Here is a 16,398-nt window from a genome sequence, read left to right as displayed (position 1 = left end):
GCTGAATCAAGAGACTAAAATGTATTATTCAGAACAGCCTAACTGTTCACTCCCTTGGTTTATGTTGACTTTTTTCCACCGTCAGCAGCTGTAGACTCGTGAAAACAAATCAACATAACCCTGACTAAAAGCAGCTGCTGGAAATGCGCCTCTTCTGTCATCTTTTAGCTTCTTATTATCTGTATAGAGCATCAAACCACCATAAACCTGCATTTATCTCTCTTTTAGAGAGCCCAGGCGGCTCTGCGGGCCCTTAGCACGCCTCACATGGACACGGCAGGGGTAGCTCCAAGCTCAGTGCTGAGGGTGGTGGTGGAGAACCTGGTGTACCCCGTCACCCTGGATGCCCTTTGCCAGGTAACAACAGCAGCACAGACACTTACCTGGACAGATGCATCCCTGTTTCCGCTCTTCTGACAAACGCCAACGCTAGAGTCCTGTTCTTAATGCAAAATGAATAGAACATCTAAATCTCCTAGATTAGGGGCATTTCCTTCAGATGTGAGCTCAGCCTGTCTCCTTTGTCATTCTCAGATCTTTTCTAAGTTTGGCACCGTGCTGAGGATCATCGTCTTCACTAAGAACAGCCAGTTTCAGGCTCTGCTGCAGTATCCTGATGGAGCGTCCGCTCAGGCTGCTAAACTGGTGAGACTGTTAAAATGTATAATACTTTAAATATCAGGTGGTTTGAAAGGAAACTACCTCTTTCATTTTAATGATCCATAGGACAGAAAAGTATCAAAGCTCTAAAAATGTAAATCTACCTCAAAAGACAGGGTTTTAGGAGAGGAATGAATCCTTAAAAATGGCAAGAAAACTTATGTTCCTAGTGTTTTTGTGAAATTTAGATTGTGTGCAGAGTTTTTCTGAAGCTATTGGTTGTCAAAATAAATAATTTGCCCATTGCTGGGTGTCTAGGATGTCTGTTTTGTTGCTCTGGTATCAAATGGATGTCAGAATCACTTGATTTTTATTAGAATCATATCAAAGTTTAAAAAGCTGGTAACCCCTCAGGAGCTTGTCCTCTGACCTAAAGTGGTTCTCTCTCAGGCTCTGGAGGGACAAAACATCTATAATGGCTGCTGCACGCTTAGGATCAACTTCTCCAAACTCACCACACTCAACGTCAAATACAACAACGAGAAGAGCCGAGACTTCACCAGACCGGACCTGCCCTCTGGAGACAGCCAGCCTGCCATGGAGCACCCGGCCGTGGCCACTGCCTTCAGTGAGACGCTCGCACAAACACAGACACCTATGATGACACGTCACGACACAGCTTACAAATGACTGTTTGTTATTCACATCAGCATGTAGTGCTTACACTGGCTTTGGCTACAAAGTTGCAGCTATAGCCGCGTTTCCACAGGTGGTCCAGTTCAATTGAGTACGATTCGGTATTGTAAACCTAAAATAGTTATAATAATGTAATAGCATTTCCAAGGACACCTGTACCCTCACTTGGTGGGCGGATTTGTGTGTGTAGCTCCACCCCTTCTTTAAAGCTTGGCCCCTTGGGACCCTCTCTAACTTTTGAAAAAGGAAATGCAAGTAAACACATACTTTGCTGTACCCAGCTGAACCAGACCACTCAGTGGAAATTACCTGTATGTGGTGCAGACAAACCTGGCTTTAACTGTCAAATATAACAGCAGAGGAATAAAAAAAATACTCACTTTCCTCCTTTTTAAACATACGTTTTTTTTATGTTTGCAGTATGTTTGCTCTCAGTTGTGTCTATAAATCAACATCTACAAATCTCTTCTCTAAAACACTAAACTATGGTAGAAGTCAAAACATTAACTCAGGTGTTTTCCTGTCTGCAGCTCCAGGTATCATCTCAGCAGCTCCATACGCCGGCGCAACTCACGCCTTCCCACCAGCCTTCACACTCCAACCTGCAGGTGAGTCTCACCTGCTGACGTCCGGTCAGGTGCTTTTGTGATTATTTTTGATATTATATTTTTGGTCTCAAGTACAAGAAATTGCTAATTTAATGAGTTGAACAGAGAGTTACATGCATTTCAAGCTGCTTTTTCAATGCACTGAGCATTATAGTTACTTTTTATTTGATTTATTTGACTTGCAATCTTAATTTTTTTACTTGCATTTTTTACAGGTGCATTCAGTCATGCATATTAAATGTTTTGCAAAAACTATTACAACCAATTATACCTACTTATTTCTTCTAACCAACAAATAATATATCCATAATCAAAGATGATAAGAGATTAGTTTCTATTTTCCTGTTTTCTCATATTTTCTCTATATTTATAGTTTAGTGGTATTTGAAAATTACTTACCCGCAGGACTGCCTGGTTTTTGCTGTCATCTACAGTTGAGTTTTTTAAATTGCCAGTTGCTCGTTACCAAGTAAATGGGATATAGAAATCTTGCTTTGATGCGCTGTAAACACCAACAAATCCTGTTCAATCAGCATTTTGATAGATGAAATCATGCTGTAAATTTTGGAAATTATTGCGTTGCTCTTTTAGGAAACCGATGCAACCCACTGCAGCCCAGTGCACGTAAGCAGGACACGCAGCACAACACCAGCTGATAGGCTGCATGAGCTAAATTTGTTATTGAAACAACATCAGTTAAATTTTATCATGAAAAATAATGTTTTCAGCAGATATCTTAGTTAAAACAAGATTGAGCTGGCTAAGCATTTTCATTTTTACATGTGTGGTGAAATGGTGGTGACAGGAAGCATGCATGAAGCATCTTTGATAAGTAAAACTGGGGATGAATTATTCTTCTGCAGCAATCATACAGTTTCATGTTACACACTATTATCACAATACATATAGAGAATAAACTATGACTGCAATATTAATCTACTCCTAAACACAGCTGGATTGTGCAGTAAATTAACAAATAGAATAATTTTACATAGAGTGATTGAAAGTGGTTGCAATGAAAACAATATATAGTCTCTCCCTTTATTGAACTATTTAGCATACTTTTAAACAGTTATTGTCATAAGAGCAGAAACGTACAAACTCATTACCTAGGTACAGAGTAATTCTGTGGGAAAGCCTGATAATGTCATTCTCTGACTGCCTGATAACAGATGAGATTATAGGAGCCTGGCGCAGAGATGCCAGTCTTCACTGTGGTGTCTCTATGTGAGTCATTCCTATTCTACAGCTCGATGTTCACTCGTCTCACCTCTCCCAGTGTCCCTCCCCTATCCAGGCCTGACGGTCCCCTCCCTGCCCGGAGGCCTGGCCTCTCTGTCCCTCCCCGGGGCCACCAGGCTGGGATTCCCCCCTCTTCCCGCTGGACTCGGCGTCCTGCTGATCAGCAACCTCAACCCTGAGGTGGGTCCTTCCTCCTCAATTCTTACAGCGTCTCTATCATCATCATCATCATCATCATCACATGATCATACCCATCATCATCATCCTCCCCTGAGGCTCCTGATCCTCTAAATGTTTCACACACAGACACCTTTGATTATATTACATTTGATTCAAACATTCTCCTATTATTTCCTATATTTAAACATATTTGTGAATGAATATTACTGAAGGTAAAACAAGTTTTTAAAGCTCTCCAGGAGATTGATTCATCCTGCCTGTGGTTATTTTGCAGACACTACATCCTGTTAACCTGCTGCAGGATGATCTCATCCTCTAAAGCAGTGTTGCTAAACCCAGTTCAACCAAAGAGCCATATGGTTGGAAAATACCTTTGAGAGAGCCATGATGTAATTGGTGAAAAGTGGCAAAAACAGCTTGAAGTAGCAATAGAAATAAGTTAATGGTGGTAAAAAGGTCAAAAGCGGCAAAAATGGGTGAAAAGTGGTGAAAATGGGGAGAAAAAAAATGAATATAGGGTCTAAAGGTAGCAAAATGGGTGAGGAGTGACAAAAAAATAAGTTACAGGTGTCAAAAAATGGTCAAAAGGGGAAATGCATGGAAAAAAATTTGTGAAAAGTAACTTAAGTAGGTAAAAGTAGTCAAAAATGGCCAAAAAAAATGTGAAAAGGGCAAAAATGAGATAAAAGTGGCAAAAAAGGAATCAAAAGAGGCAAAAAAGTGGCAAAAAATGGCCAACAAGTGGTATTTAATGGCAAAAGGTAGCCAAATGCACAAAGGGGCTGAAAAAAGTTGTGAAAAAGGGCAAAAATGGGATGAAAGTGGCAGATAGAAGTGCCAAAAATGGGCATAGAATAGGCAACAAGTGGTATTTAATAGCAAAATGTAGCTTAAATGGTCAAAAAGGGGCGAAAAGTTGTGGACAAGGGCAAAAAAAGGAATGAAAGTGGCAAAATGTGGGATAAATGTGGCAGAAAGAAGTGGCAAAAATGGGAAAAAAATAGGAAACAAGTGGTATTTAATGGCAAAAGGTAGCTTAAATGTGCATAAAGGGGCAAAAAAGTGGTGACAAAGGGCAAAAATGGGATGAAAGTGGCAAAAAATGGAAAAGGTGGCAGAAAGAAGTAGCAAAAATGGGAAAACAGTAGCCAAAAAAAGCTATATTTAATGGCGAAGGTACAGTTGAAACAAGAAGTTTACATACACTATATAAAAAGGCACATAAACTTTTTTTTCTCACCGTCTAACATTAAATCAGATTAAGCTTTTCCTGTTTTTGGTCAATTAGGATTACCAAAATTATTTCTATTTTCTTAATGCCAGAATAATGAGAGAGATCATTTTTTAGACAATTTTTTATTAATTTCTTAAAAGTCAGAAGTTTACATACACTAAGATGCCTTTAAACAATTTGGGAAAACCCAGATGATGATGTCATGTCTTTGGAAGCCTCTGATAGGTTTATTGACAACATTTGAGTTAATTAGAGGCACACCTGTAGATGTATTTTAAGGCGCACCTGAAACACACTGCTTCTTTGTGTAACATCATGGGAAAATCAAAAGAAATCAGCCAAGATATCAGGAAGACAATTGTGGACTTGCACAAGTCTGGTTCATCCTTGGGTGCAATTTCCAGATGCCTGAAGGTGCCACGTTCATCTGTTCAAACAATTATACGCAAGTATAAACACCATGGGAATGTCCAGCCATCATACCGCTCAGGAAGGAGACGGGTTCTGTGTCCCAGAGATGAACGTGCTTTGGTCTTAAAAGTGCATCTCAACCCAAGAACAAAAGCAAATGACCTTGTGAAGATGCTGGCTGAAGCTGGTGAGAGTGTGTCATTATCAACAGTCAAACGAGTCCTGAAAGGCCACTCTCCCAGGAAGAAGCGGTTACTCCAAAAGAAACATAAAAAAGCCAGATTACAGTTTGCAAATGCACACAGGGACAAAGACCTTAATTTTTGGAGACATGTTCTGTGGTCTGATGAAACTAAAATTGAACTTTTTGGCCATAATGACCATCGTTACATTTGGAGAAAAAAGGGGGAAGCTTGCAAGCCTGAGAACACCATCCCAACTGTCAAACATGGGGGTGGCAGCATCATGTTGTGGGGTTGTTTTGCTGCAGGAGGGACTGGTGCACTTCACAAAATAGATGGCATCATGAGGAAAGAACATTATGTGGAAATACTGAAGCAACATCTCAAGACATCAGCCAGGAAGTTAAAGCTTGGGCGCAAATGGGTTTTCCAAATGGACAATGACCCTAAACATACTGCCAAACTGGTTACAAAGTGGCTTAAGGATAACAAAGTCAATGTTTTGGAGTGGCCATCACAAAGCCCTGATCTCAATCCCATTGAAAATTTATGGGCAGAGCTGAAAAGGCATGTGTGAGCAAGGCAGGCTACAAACTTGGCTCAGTTACACCCGTTCTGCCAGGAGGAATGGGACAAAATTCCTGCAAACTATTTTGAGAAGCTTGTGGAAGCATATCCAAAACGTTTGACCCAAGTCATACAGTTTAAAGGCAATGCTACCAAATACTAATAAAATGTATGTAAACTTCTGACTCTCAAGAAAATAATAAAAAATTGTCTAAAAAATGATCTCTCTCATTATTCTGGCATTTAGCAAATAGAAATGATTTTGGTAATCCTAATTGACCAAAAACAGGAAAAGTTTAATCTGATTTAATGTTAGGTGGTGAGAAAAAAAAAGTTTATGTGCCTTTTTATATAGTGTATGTAAACCTCTGGTTTCAACTGTAGCTTAATTGGGTGGAAAGTGGAAAAAAATTGTGAAAAAGGGCAAAAAGTTTCCCTTTTAAGGTTTTCTGGGTGAATAATATTTAAAATGAAGACATAAAAGAGCCAAAAATAATCACAAAAAAGGGACCTGTTGAGTATCACTGCTCTACAGAGTTAGAAAACTTGTGACATACCTCAGTCATTGATAGCCCAGGCCTTGTAAGAATAAGGCCCATATTTAAGAAAAGACCACGATCTTTAAAGCACATTTTACAATCAAACATCTGTCGAGTCACGTGTGAACATGTTCTCCTCATATTGAAGTATCTGACCCCTCCTCTCCAAAGGTAATTAACCTTCTGATTGACCCCTCACCTGTCTTTTTGTTTTTGTTTTTGTTTTTTTTCCTTTAATTTGTTGCCATGGAAACGTCTCGGACCCTCCACCTGTCCTGCCCTCCCACCTTTACCTGTCCTGTCCCTCCGCTGCCTTCTCTGCTGTCTTTAAAGAGAGTAACGCCGTACTGCCTCTTTATTCTCTTCGGTATGTTGTCACTAGTCTTATTTTGAAATTATCAGTACATCCTGTTGATCTGATTTAAAGTTTCTGTTTGTTTTTCTTCTTTTTCTTTTGGTTTAATGAAAAAAATGAGTGTCTGCTGGTTTTGATTTGTGTTGATTTGAGTTTTAATCACAATATTTGCAGCTTTTTTTTTCAGAGATGAATCTTACATTGTTTTTTTTTGTCCCCATGCCCTTTAAAAATATCATGGATAGTCATGTGAGCTGTGTTTAGCCCAGGTGAAGAGACACATAAGTCAAGATTGATGTTGACCTCAAATAATACTTCTCCCTCAACAAAATTTAGGAGAAAAGAAGGATTAAGGGAGGGGGGAGACACCCTCGCTCACTGCTTTATGCTGTCACCATCACACCATTCCAGTCAACATCAGGGGTCAACGCAATTTCCACATACAGTGTCTTCACCACGCTCTGTAGTGCCCTGGTTTTGCTCTGACTGAAGGCAAGCGACCTCGCCGACTGGAGGGGTGTCTAGAGCGCTGCGCCATGGCGTGCAGCCCTGACCAGAGGGCAGAAATCACGGAGAACTGCATGTTTGCAAAGGAATAAAAACTTTTATTCAGAATGTGGCAGCATTCATAACAACACAGACCAGACTGACAGGGATCGGCACCGATTTTTAACCGCCTTTCCCCTCCTTAGGTCATCATCGTGTATTTAGAGAAAATGAGAAGTAAACTGTTTAATAAATAAACTAACCCTAACACTCCTCAACAAGACCAACAGGTAAAAAAAAAAGGACAGAGCAACTCGCTGTGAGTCTGTCTCATCACCGCTGGCTGAGAGATCAACTACCGTATTATAGCTAGTAGAGGTGTAAACTCCGTTTAGTGAAAAACAAATGTAGCCTACTACAGCTACTCGGAAACTGCACGTTGTGGACTTGTCGGGGAACTCAAAGAGGGATGTTTTAAACCTTTTCCCCCTGGAGGTTTCAGAATCAGACTTATGCTGGGATGACTCATAATCTGGATTTTACCTTGATTTAATTTTACTCACATTTAAGGCAGAAGATACAGTCACCAGTCTAAAAATGAGAAAATGAAATAAATAAAACACATAATCATATCATCTAATTTTTAATTATTTTCTTTCTAAAATATAAAAATGTAAAATTAAAGCGTTTTGTTCTAAATGTAGAGATTTGGTCCTGGATTGATGAAAAACTCTTCTAAATTAGTTTTCAGCCAAAAAACAAAAAAGTCAGAGGGTTTAGCTAATCTAAATAATTTAGAGTCGCCTCTGACTTATTTATGTTCAGTTTGTTTCTGGGCTGCATTTATTGTGTTTCATCTTATTTATCTGTAAACTTGTGTTTTTTTAGTTTGCATGCTGGGTTTCTTTAGTTTGCATGTCCTTAGAATCAGCTGTTCTTGTTTTATTTAAGCCAGCACTCCCATAATTCATAGCAACCACACAGAGTAATCTGCCATTTAAATTTTCTCTGACCCTTATCTTAATTTCCTCACTGCACTTCCTTATAACATGCGGATGTTTCTGCCTTTCAGATTTAATTCAAATCAAAATTCAGTAGAGTTCCTCCTCTCTGACAGCAGTGTCTCCCTCCTCCACCTCCTGGTTTTGCATTGACTTTGTTTTTATGGCTATTGTAGTTGTTAATCTCCCCACATAGACGTTAATAGACCGAGGGTCAGCAGGCTGCAGTACGATCATCTCACTCACAGATCTCTGGAGGGTTTTAGGGTGCAGTTTTATGTATAAATCTGTTAAAATCACTTCCTGTTCAATAATGATTTTAATAACTTTTATTTCTGTATCTCTGACTGTGTGTCAAGGTGTTTATGGTGACGTGATGAGGGTGAAGATTCTGTTCAACAAGAAGGAGAACGCTCTGGTTCAGATGTCGGACAGCACGCAGGCTCAGCTAGGTAATGTACTGCACATGCTCAGTGTGCTTCAGTCTCGGCATGTAAGCTCCTGCTACAGGATTCCATACAAAATGTGTGGAAAGATATAAATTATTTGACTCAAGCTGCGTTCTGGTTTGGAACATTTAGTTCCTTCTCCTCCCAGTTTCTGAGGCTTCTTTAAACTTCCATGAGTAGTTAAGGTTCAGCTACTTCTTATCTATTCATGAGGATTATATAGCTGTTATATTTACTCCCTTAAATCAATGGTTCTCAATGTGGGGGTCACAAGAAACTGACATGGGGTCACGAAATGCCTTAAAAAACTAGAAAGGTTTTTAAAATGATTTCAAACTTTATATTTTCCCAACTTTTTATAAAAACATGCATGAAATTTGTTCAATGTAAAATAAAAACATGGTCATTTGGTGAGATTGATGCTGAATTAAAAACTAGAATTTTACAGTTTTTAAGGTTAGTTTTTTTTTTGTTTTGTTTTGTTTTTTTTTTTAGTAATTTAAAAAGCTGTAAAATGTAAGTCCATTCTCAAAATTGCCAACAAATTTCACACTATTATTTGCCTCTCTCCATCAATTTTTGCACAAATTGGGGCCATTTTTGACTTTTTTTTAATCCACGTTTGCCACTTTACACCAATTTTTCCAAATTTTAACACATTTTAAATACAATTTATGTCAATTTTAAACACTTTAAACCCCTTTTTTGCCTGTTTTTACCACTTCTAAACTGATTCTTGCCACTTTGCGCCTATCGTTGCCACTATTAAACCTTTTTTTACCACTTTTAACACCCATTTATGCCCATTTTAACCACATTTCGCTAGTTTTCATGCCATTTTTTCCCCACTTTAAATCCAGTTTCACCATCATTTCCATCAATTTTTGCCACTTTAAACCTATTTCTGCTGTGTTTCTATATCCCTCTTATGAGCGTTTTTGCCACTTCAACCAATTTTTGCCATTTTGTTTATTTTTTGCCACTTTTATCAAATTATTGCCACCTCTCACCCATTTCTGCAGCTTTCAGAATCCCACTTCACCTCCTTTTCCACCAATTTGTGCATTTTTCTAACCAATTTTAGCTTTTTTTTAAAACCCATTTAATGCTGTTTTAAGAAAAGGTATTTACATTTCTAAGATGGCTATATACTACAGCACAATTGAATAAAAAATGTTTATTTGTTGCTTTTTTATGAGTGATTATTATTCAGGTTAAATAGAAAATGTAGATATCACAGCTTAACTTTACAATGGACCATGATTTCCTGACCTCCATGGCCCCCAGTTTGGCTGGGCCCCAGAAAGATCTCACCTTTATTCCCCTTTATGAACGGCCTTGTCTACACATGACTATTCTTGAATGTTCATGGCTGTATTCAGTCTTCAGGTACGATGGAGGTCCCCTGTCTCTTGCACCTTTATCCTGAGGGTCGCAGGCTGAAAAGTTGAGAACCCCTGCCTTAAATGATGAAAATAGATCCATATATTTTTAAACCATGCAATGGTCATGTCCCATCCGCCAGGGGGTTGCAGCCTCTCACAGACTTTTAATTCTTTTGATGCTGTCCAGCTGACACGTAGTTCCCATCCTGTCTCCAGTTGTCTCAAAAAGAATCAGCTGTTTGAATAGTTTCCTGGACATTTTGTTAGGATTTTTAGAACTGTGTGCTCCAGGTCTAAATTAGGAGTGTCGTTGACCACCTCTCCTGTTTGCAGCTATGAGCCACCTCAGCGGACAGAAGCTCCACGGGAAGCCTCTACGCATCACGCTGTCCAAACACACGAGCGTCCAGCTCCCCCGTGAAGGCCATGAAGACCAGGGTCTTACCAAAGACTACAGTAACTCCCCTCTGCACCGCTTCAAGAAACCTGGCTCTAAAAACTACTCCAACATCTTCCCACCATCTGCCACTTTACACCTCTCCAACATCCCGTAAGTCCTTCAGTGAGATCAGCATCAACAGCTGAGTTAAACGAGCCGTTAATGAGACATGATGTGGTCACTATGGCCTTAAATAACAAGCTCTTCTCCACCTGTAGACCATCTGTGGTTGAAGAAGACCTCAGGATGCTGTTTTCCAGCTCAGGAGCTGTAGTCAAGGCCTTCAAGTTCTTCCAGTAAGTCATCTTTTGACTATTATTGCTCTCAGAACCTGTTACTGGAAGTGGAATCGATACTGGGGAGGAAAAATTGGTACTTGAACATCCCTGGTAGGATCTGATGAGCTCCTGTTGTTTTCTCCTCCAGGAAGGACCATAAGATGGCCCTGATCCAGATGGGCTCGGTCGAGGAGGCCATCGAGTGCCTCATCGAGTTCCACAACCACGACTTGGGAGAGAACCACCACCTGCGAGTCTCATTCTCCAAGTCCTCCATCTGAGCCTCTAGTGTGACCCGATGGTGTCCGCTACACTCCAATCATTCCAACGCTGTCTGCAGAAACCCCTGTGAAGTCTGGTGTGATCTTAAATTATTACTTTTTAAACTCGTTGAATGGTTTGTTGTCTTCAAAGAGGGCGGGGTCATTATGAGGAATATTGGTTCTGAGAAATTCACCGTTTAATCTCAGATGTAGGGGGGATAAAGTCAGTGTTCTGAGTCTGACAGGACTTTTGGAGGAATCCAGAACTCTCAGATAGTCAGACTGTCATCATGTTGATGTTTTTTTTTGTGTGTTACGATGCCGTGACCTTTGAGCCACTCTTGCCTTTGACTTTAAATCCTATAAGGAATTGAAGTCAGCCTTTAGATTTGTTCCTCTGGAGCTCAGATTCTTTAATTCTGACTTTACTAACTCAGGCCACGTTTACAATACATCTATCAATGAAAACAGAATCCTTTTTGTGTTTTCAAACTAGCCATGCACATGGATCTGTAAGGACACTGTAGTACACATGCCTGGCCAGTAGTTGGCAGTGTGATTGTAATGAAACCACACGTGCAGGCACCAGTGCATGCTTCCCTCTGCAGAGCCTTAAAGTGTGTGCTAAGCAGCAGTCACCAGTGCTGGAAAGATTAACCCCAGTGCAGAGGAGCATAAAGCTGGGTTTCCCCTGGTGTCCACTAGAGGCACTGCTGAGGCACAGGAAGTCACAGACACACCCATGTTAAGATGTTCATTTCTACATAAGAAATAAACGTATTCACAACCTGGTTTAAAATATGTTTTTGGTCGGAATAGTTCACATTTGTTGGGCACATGCATAATGAGGATGCATGTTTTCTGTTTTCAGTTCTAAGAAGGATGCGGGTCATGTGAATTAAAGGGTATGACTGATTAGACAAGCCAGCGTGTTGCAGCTGGTTGTCAGGAGATTCAGAACTCCACCTCATAGTCTGTCAAAGCTGATCCACAGGCCATTTGACAGCATTTTCACTAGCTCAGAGTAGCTTCAGAAGCCTCCTTAACCAAATGACTGAATTCACTTAGACTCTGTCCAACGCTGACCACAGTCTAACTTACTACATCTGTGTTTAAAGATTCAAAACACAACCCTTCTTTCTTGTTTGTTATGACATTTGTGAGAAAACATCCTGAGCTGGGGCTGCTGTTCCAAGCAACCCTGAACTAAAACAGAAGAAAATAACACTGATAGTGGGCAGCACCCACAGAACTTGGAAGTCCGCCTACCTGTGCATGGCTACTGGCTAGAACTGCAATGAGCATGTGCGTGTTAAAAATGTCTGTTTTCAGGTACCTTCTAACTAGGGCTGAACGATTAAAAACAAAATATATCTGATTGTGGTTATTTTGACTCGTATTGCAAATTCTATGTGAATTGGCGTATTGAAGGATGATAATTTTTAGGTAATTCTCATTTTGATTGAGGAGAACATGCAAAAATAAGGCAAGGAAACAATTCTAAAACTCCTGAGTGTTTGCATAATTTTTAGAGCAGAGCATCAGTGTTAATTTTTGCAGCTCTTTTTAAATTTAGTTTTAGTTTTAGTCTTTAAATGAAATGCATTTTAGATTTAGTCCATAAAAAGTCCTCACATTTTAGTCTCTCTTTTAGTCTCTCTTGCTGCTTTCTACAGCTGAGAGGCAGAAGAGCTACAGATGCATTGCATTTTGACAGATTTAATCACAGTGGAGAAATATCACAGATTTTGAATGTCTGACGAAAACTGGATAAAATTTTAGTCTAGTTTTAGTCATTTTGACAAAAACAAAACTTAGTCTTTGTCAGTTTTAGTCATCACAGATCTATTTTTGTTAGTCAGGCCCTGTCCACATGGAGACGAAAGCGATATATTGCTGTTTCATTCTGAAAAAGTTTTCCATAAAGACGGCATTGTTTCAGGAAATTTCCACGCAAGCATGGAACTACTGAAAACACTGTAGTGCATATGCCAAGCCTGTATGTGATGCTGTATTGCTGCCACGGAAATGCACCAAAAGAGAAGAAGAACGTCACAGAAAACCGACACAAACTCCGACACAGACTCTAGTTGTCCTTCCGGTTGTTCTCCACGTTGGATTTAAGAACAAATGGTGTATACGTTTCGCGGTGGTGGTAAAGGAGCATCAGATTTTGCTGTAAAAGCCATAAGTAGCTTCTGCAGCACGAACATAACCCTGTAATCAGTCATAATTATTTTGTGCAGGCGCCTTAAGGGAGCTGTGCTGTGTGTGACGTAATTGTTTCAAGAAAGATGCGGATAGCCACCCACACGGAGACGAAACGGTCGTTTACGGATTAGTGCACTCTGGGACCCGTTTTCAAAAGGTATCGTTTACAGTCACCCAAAACGCAGTTTCTGTGTGGATGAAACGCCGATACGACAAAAAACTTTTACATATACGCCTGAATTCATCTCCGTGTGGACGGGGCGCAAGTCTGGTTTTTGTCATGAAAAAAAGGCTGTTGAACATTTTTAGTCATAGTTTTAGTCGATGAAATTAACACTGGCTGCAAACATTGTGCATTAAACTGATGGTAGGACTTTTAATCTGGATCTTCATTCATTGCTCACCAAAAACACTGTTGTAGTGTAAACTAAAGGTGCTTTTCAACCAAAAATACCTGGAGTGTTTAGTTCCAGGAACTTCCCTTCAAGGAACTGTGGCCCATCTCAACTCTATTTTTACTTTTAAATACTGATTTTTTTGTGATTTGTACCTTTTTTTTTTTTTTTACTTCACTGTTGGATGTATTCTAATGAAGGGTCAGGGATAGACGCAGCCTCTATAATATATGAAATTATAATCTAATCCAGTGACTGTGGCGACTGAACTTGACTTTTCAGCTCTCCTCTTAAAGGCTTCTTCACTTCTGGTCTGCTGGTTCAGAACCAAAGAAGACTTCTGGAGGAGAACCAGAATTTTGCTAAATGTCTGTGTAGGTTTGCAATCAGCCAGTTTATCCAAAGTCCAGTGCAGCTAGTCTTGGTTAAGGTTGTTGTTTTGTCTCTTCTCTGAAAGGCTTCAGCTCTAAAACTGGCTGGAGCATGAGAGTTGTTGACTTTAGGGATGCTGATTATCTGCAGCCTCTGCAGCCCCCACCTCCTAAAGTTCATGGGAGTTTGTACCTTCTCTTCGATAGGTAGATACACTTACCTGGAATTAAATTCAGACCCTGGTTCCTGCAGTTAAAAAGCACAGTTCCTCCAAAGTTCATGTTGTGGAAAAGCACCTAAAAAGAAAGTAAAACCCATCAAAGGTTCCTGTTTTCAGCTGATATGGTGGTGTAAACGTGGCCTCTGTCTTTAACCTCATTGTCCTTGGGATCCTGATATTCCTCTCTAGAGTTTCCCCTTTGAAGTCACGCTCCTGTCTTAAACATCGACTCTGATAATGCCCAAGGGTTCCCCTCAGACGGTCAGAGTTCAGTCCGAGCTTTGTTAATCCAGCTGTGGTTTGGCCTTCAGATAATCCCTGTGCCTTATTCCTGATGTCAGACTCACCTCTGACTCTGAAAAAATCTCCCATAATGCCTCTGTAAATTGTCAAAGAGCAGGTTTACAGAAGATAAAGGTTTACTGTTGAGATGTATTTCAGATATATTCTTATTTTATGTGTATTTTATGGTGTTCATGTTGGTGTTTCGTACTGCTGTTACTGTAGAGTCAAACATGTGAACTGGTTCTGTTTTTGCGGGTCTGCTGGGTCTTTAGTCCAAGATTCAATTCTTTGTTTTCCTTCTTAATTCTTTATTTCCATGTATGCAATCATGTTTTATTCCAATCAACTATTGTAGCAATATTTTAATCATTCCCGGTCTTTTGGTTTGTTGTTTTTTTGTGTGTCTGTGAGCTCGGCGGGTGTTGCTTGGGGGGTGTTTCTCGCCGCCCTCTTCAATCCGCTGATGGTGAACTTGTTTTCTTAAGTCTGTCGTGTTCTGTTCGACTCGTGAACCCGGTGTCGGCTTGTCTCGTCTGTCGCGTTGCATCTCTGAACGGTTTTATTTATACGTTTGTGATCCACTACAGCTGAAACCAAAAACGGCCTTCTAGATGCAAACAAAGCGCCTGCCTCAGGTTTCTGGTTCTACGGACTAAAAAGAAACAAAGATGGGAGAGCTGCTTCAGGCTCTGCGTTCCCGTGGGAAGGTTTTTCTTTATTCCTCAACCGCTTCACTGGATTCAGACGGACACTGCGACTTTTAGTCTCTATGTGAAAACCAGATGTAATGTGGAGTGCCTTCAGGTCGCGCATCAGGTGTTCATTCATCTTCATTCTGAGACTGACGTTGGACGGAGGAGACGCTCCGTGTCGTAAAACCAGAAGATCCTGGTTTGTGTTTTTTCTAGGGATGCACCAATGCTCCAATGAGTACAAGTACCAGTGCTGTTATTAAGTACGAGGACTCGTACTCATCAAGAAAAGCCGATTCCCTTTAATTTTTCCAGCACGATGTTAGCCTGTCTGCTCTTTATCTGAGCTGGTAGGTGAAGTCAGAGCCATGTCTTTAGGGATATTTTAGCATAAATCAGGACAAGAAAAGTGGAGCAGACTGAGCTCTGCTAAATCATCAAGAGAGGGCGTTAGGAGCATCTGATGAGGATGACTTTCAGAATGATTAAGGCTGTCATGTTAACATGTTAGAGTGAAGAGTTTTAAGGTCAAAACTGAGCGCCTTAAATACATAAAACATGCAGTTTAGTCCCTGTAGAGCTCACAGTGATACAGCTGCTGCATTCTACTCTCTGTATCATGATGTTAAATAAGTCCACCGCTGCTCCTTAATGTCTCATTTCACTTAAAAACTTTGTCACTCGTCTCTCCCTCGCTACTCCATGGAGCCACCATTTTGGCGCTGTAGAAGCAAGCGAGTGGAGTGCAAAGCATTTGCTCTGTTTGCTTTGCTCCACTAAAAAAACGACACTTTCTGCCCTGAAGACGGACCATTTGAAACCGCTACATGTCCAGGACGGTATTAAAGGTCACATATTATGCAAAAATCACAAACATATGTGCCCCTGGCCTGTCCACAATCCCCCCAAGGGTCAGAAAAATTAATTCCCTTCTCCCTCTCTTTCTCCACATTTCAGAAAATGTGTTCTGAAACAAGCCGACCTCAGATCTTCCCCTTGTGATGTCATGTGGGGAGTTAGCCACGCCCCCAGGTTCGGTTGGTCCCCCCCTCTCTTGATCTAGCTGAGAGGTGGATCAGGGGAGCCACATTCATTTCCTGTCAGGGGCGGAGTCAGACAGCTCAGTAACATTTAAAGCCACAGACACCTAAACAGCTCGTTCTGAGCAGGGCTGAAACAGAGGAGTTTTTAGACATGCAGAAATCCAATACTGGAGTGTTTTACTGCAAACTTCACAGGTATGTTTTGGGGACTTATGAGACCAATATAAACTTGTCTTAAAGGGTAAAATATGTGACCTTTAAAGTA

The 16,398-nt window shown here is 40.5% G+C and overlaps 1 protein-coding gene across 5 annotated transcripts in view; it reads left to right on the top strand.

The window, feature by feature from the left end:
* Positions 1–12,562, top strand: part of ptbp1b (polypyrimidine tract binding protein 1b) — a 30,460-nt gene extending 17,898 nt beyond the window's left edge. For 4 of the 5 annotated variants that reach the window (XM_041791536.1, XM_041791533.1, XM_041791537.1 and 1 more), the window contains 10 exons: positions 229–357; positions 535–645; positions 1,051–1,228; positions 1,827–1,904; positions 3,184–3,326; positions 6,593–6,626; positions 8,461–8,553; positions 10,269–10,485; positions 10,593–10,670; positions 10,801–12,562. In XM_041791536.1, the coding sequence (XP_041647470.1) occupies positions 229–357; positions 535–645; positions 1,051–1,228; positions 1,827–1,904; positions 3,184–3,326; positions 6,593–6,626; positions 8,461–8,553; positions 10,269–10,485; positions 10,593–10,670; positions 10,801–10,933 (1,194 nt within the window). In that variant the 3' untranslated portion in view covers positions 10,934–12,562. The remainder of the gene's footprint in view (positions 1–228; positions 358–534; positions 646–1,050; positions 1,229–1,826; positions 1,905–3,183; positions 3,327–6,592; positions 6,627–8,460; positions 8,554–10,268; positions 10,486–10,592; positions 10,671–10,800) is intronic. The other variant, XM_041791534.1, reaches the window with a different exon arrangement.
* Positions 12,563–16,398: the final 3,836 nt, after the last annotated feature.

The sequence above is a fragment of the Cheilinus undulatus genome, linkage group 7, assembly GCF_018320785.1.
Source record: "Cheilinus undulatus linkage group 7, ASM1832078v1, whole genome shotgun sequence".
Taxonomy (NCBI): domain Eukaryota; kingdom Metazoa; phylum Chordata; class Actinopteri; order Labriformes; family Labridae; genus Cheilinus; species Cheilinus undulatus.
The sequence above is the reverse complement of the archived record's forward strand: the minus strand, read 5'-3'. Positions and strand labels throughout refer to the sequence as shown.